The sequence below is a fragment of the Aegilops tauschii genome, chromosome 2 (assembly GCF_002575655.3).
Source record: "Aegilops tauschii subsp. strangulata cultivar AL8/78 chromosome 2, Aet v6.0, whole genome shotgun sequence".
NCBI classification, from domain to species: domain Eukaryota; kingdom Viridiplantae; phylum Streptophyta; class Magnoliopsida; order Poales; family Poaceae; genus Aegilops; species Aegilops tauschii.
The window spans coordinates 560,117,013-560,120,777 of NC_053036.3; the positions used below are offsets into that span (position 1 = coordinate 560,117,013).

The 3,765-nt window shown below is 53.5% G+C and overlaps 1 protein-coding gene across 1 annotated transcript; it reads right to left on the reverse strand.

The window, feature by feature from the left end:
• Positions 1-334: 334 nt before the first annotated feature.
• LOC109741246 (uncharacterized) lies at positions 335-1,996 on the reverse strand. Its single transcript, XM_020300324.2, has 2 exons — positions 1,716-1,996; positions 335-775 (listed from the first exon to the last, which is right to left on the reverse strand). The coding sequence occupies exons 1-2, from the start codon at positions 1,957-1,959 to the stop codon at positions 504-506; spliced, it is 516 nt and encodes a 171-aa protein (XP_020155913.1). The 5' UTR covers positions 1,960-1,996; the 3' UTR covers positions 335-503.
• Between the last annotated feature and the right edge of the window lie 1,769 nt (positions 1,997-3,765).

Below are 3,765 nucleotides of genomic sequence, written 5' to 3' on the forward strand. Positions count from 1 at the left end.
GGGCGGGTGGTCGCCGGCGGCGAGAAATTGGGAGAAGGGAAAGGGGAATTGGGTGGCTCGCGGCGGCGGGGGATAGAGTTTGGACTCGCAAAAGGGTCGCGGAACCGCAGTTATAGTGCTCGGGGCGTGCCGTTTGTGGGCTGCGGCAAAAAATTTTGCGGGCCGGGCAAGTATGCGGGCTCTGTTCTAACCGGAAAATTGGGCCAAGCCCGCATACTCGCCGGAATTTTTGCGGGCCGGGTGTTTTGCGGGGTCTGCTAGAGTTGCTCTTAGGCCACTACAGATACACGAAAATTCCACACCCAAATCGGAGCAACACCAGACTCGCATCCCATGCACGTAACTACGGAGTATGTAATTAGTAGTATTCCACACTGCATATCATTTCATCACCGAAAACCCAGCAACATGGCGATTATTATGGGCGCCACACAAGGGTCCGCAACATATCGACAGCTGCAGCTGCAAGGCTAATCAGTACTATTACAGGGCTAAGCTCAAGCTCAAGCGGCGTTGCTGTGCGGGCACGGCGTGGCTTGGCGCGCCTCCGGCGACTGGTTGGAGATGGACATGAGCATCGACCTGGACTTGTCGGCCGCCCCGCTGTCGTCCTGCCCGTGTTCCATGCGTCCGTTCGGTGACTTGACGCTCAGGGCTTCTCCCGCCGCCGGGGTGGACTGGGAGATCCCGATGAGCGACTGGCGGGCCGCGGCCTCCTCCTGGGCGCCGGTGGACTGTGTCGGCGTCTTAGGCGAGGCCATCCAATTACCGAGAGCTGCAAACACAAGTAAATTCCGGAGGTTGGTGAGACAACTAGGGAGTAGCAATTTGGTTCGCGGGTCACATGGACACCGGCCAAGAGTGGCTTAAATTAGGTGGGCGACGCGTACAGAGCGAGTGCTCGCACAAGTTATGCATGGGCGTTGGGGATCCATCATATACTCCTATAATGCAGAAAGCGAAATTTCGAGCTTAGCTAGGACAGGGTACTCTGATTGGGTAGGTGACTCTTAAGAAAGAAAGCGAAGTGATGCATAGCATAATTGCTGACACTTTATCGTGATAACCAGCCCACGCCGTACGCTATTCATTTCTCATGCCACACAGTGCTCCGTACTGTTCGTACGGACTTTCATCCAGAACTGATAAGAATTGCAAGCTGCTAATCTCATGAATCCTACACGGTTAGCTCAAAGCAGTCACTGGACAGTAAAAAGTAACCGAAGAGGTGCCCCCATATGACTCCTAAAAGTAAGCGGTTCATCACGAAAGGACAGCAATAGGACCGTTTTCAGTAACAGCTCCGTGGAATGGATAGACCATCAAGACCACGGAAATATTTTATTTCCTTAATCCTCATCTCCAGACGCTAACCAACGCAACTCTAACAATAGCTGATAAAATAGCAGTAACTTATGCACAGCTTGGACGGCCAAGATTCAACCAAGAAGTACACATCTTTTCCTAACTTTCCAGACCCAAAACCCAAAACCAGCACGCCTCTAAACCCCATGAACCCCTAGATCTTCTCCCTCCCATGGCGGGCAAGAACCAGGAACCACACATATATGATGGTTCCACCACAGCAGGATCCACAGATCCACGGGAACAAGCAACGACCACAGACCCGCACGAGACCCGGGGACACAAGCGCGCGGCCCAAACGAAAATCCGGCGAAGAAAGGAGGGAGGCGTATGTGATTCGGGGCGCTTACCAGACGGAGCGGAGGCCGGGGACGAGGAGAGGCGGAGGAGGCGCAGGGAACAGGGGAGCTTTTCGGCCGAAGGAAACAGACGATAGGGAGGGAGGGAAGGAGACCGACCAACCGGATGAGCTGACGGGGCGCGGCCGCTTGCCTTTATAGCCGTGGGCGTTTCTCCCCCACGAGGGCCCGGTGGACCGGCGCTGCATCGGCCGCCCGCTCCTCCGTGGACGGCTGCGGATCGCCCCCGGTCCATGGACCTCGCGCTGGCTCGCGGAGGGGGGCGTGCGGAGTCGGACGTGAGCTGGAGTCAAGTAGCAGCAAGGAAACGCACGCGGTGTCGTCGCCCGTCGCCGGGCAAGTTGCGGGTGTGGGGCCCGGCGGTCGGCGAGGGAAGGTGCTGGAATTCTTGGTGCCGTGGGGCCGACGGCCTGCGCGTATCTTTGCCTTGTGGAGAATAGTCTGGAGTCGCGACGGATGTGGTGGGGCCCCGGAATCTGATCTCCGACGTGTACCCAGCTCATGCCTGCCTCTCCTAAGCCCGTACAAAACACTGCGCCTCGCGGTTGTTGTTGACACGGAAACTGAAACCGCCCAAAACGCCGCTGGTCTTTAAACCGTCGTGGTTAGGGCATGTGCACCAAACGTAACGTACGCACGCCTTGCCTCGTCGGCATCCAATATCACGTCATAATCTAAAAACAAAAACAGAAATCCCTTATCATGCTACGTCATCCTTCTTCTCTTTGGATGCGCGTCAGAATGTTGATTTGCGTTTCCAGAAGAAAAGATTTACACCGATTCAAATGCCGTGGCATCCGAATTCGCTGATGTGGCCGATGATGCGATGAGTTCCGCCGAGGGAAATTAGCCAACCTATGGGGTGAGTATGCAAGTGGTTTTGATGGTTGGTCAGTGGTGAAAAATCGTACCTTCAAACCGGACAAAAAATTTGCACCACTCGAGTAAGATATGTTTTTCCTGCTTCACATATATAAATTTCTGATTTTGGTGACACTGAGAAAAGATAACAGAAGGCAGTGGCGGAGCCAGACGCCCTAGGCGAAAAACTAAAGGCTAAAAACTACCCCTAAAAAAATTCTAGTTTCAAGACATACGAAAGTCAATCTACATACCATAACTAGTAATACACCAAACATAATATTCGACGGCATCATTTGTTCCATGATGGGTCAACTAGAGCACCTCGCCGGACGCCGAGCCTCACCGGAGCCGCCGCCTCCACGCCTCGCCGGATATAGCAGCAGCCCAGAGGGGGGGGGGGGGGGGGGGGAGGCTCCGCGGCTGGATAGGCTCGACCGACGCCGGCTGGTCCTGGTCGCCTAGGGTTCGTCCTAGTCGGGGAAGGAAGGGACGGCTCAGGGACTGGTTGGTTCGTCCAATTCATCCGTGCGGACAGGAAGCAGCTAGCGATGGCCTGGGCGCTGGGCTGCCTGGGCTTGAAAGTGGGCTGCGCCTCAGGCCGAACTATTTTTTCTTTACATATAGGCTGAGAAAAAATCCCACGCCCCAGGCAATGGCCTGGGCTGCCTGGGGGGCAGATCCGCCGATGAGTGATGGGACACTCGGGAAACAACTAAAGCTAGCCAGATGCCAGCTAGCTAGTGTGCGTTGTCCCCCTAAAAAAAAAGCTAGTGTGCGTTGTCGGCCTTAAAACAAATCGTACATGCTCGTCCAAGATATTTGAGACTCGGATGGTGATTGGTGGTGTGCATCTGGTCCTATACCCCCTTCACTTTATTTGATTAAGTGTGCTTCTTTTGGCGGCGGAGAGTCCAAATCATACAAGAAATGCATTCGTATTCTTTAGAGAAATATCGCTCTCATCTATGCGATGTGACAATGCGCTTTTAGGATTTATATAAATTTGCTACTAATTCTATATTGAACTTGGTTTTGATTTCATGCTGGAAATCACAACATTTTGAAGGTAAAAAAATACTAGGGCTTCAACCTATTTTCTTTACGAAAAGACTAAAAATCTGATAGAGGTCAGAGCAAATGCCTAGATCCTAAAGCAAGGCTGGTTGCCACGTCACCT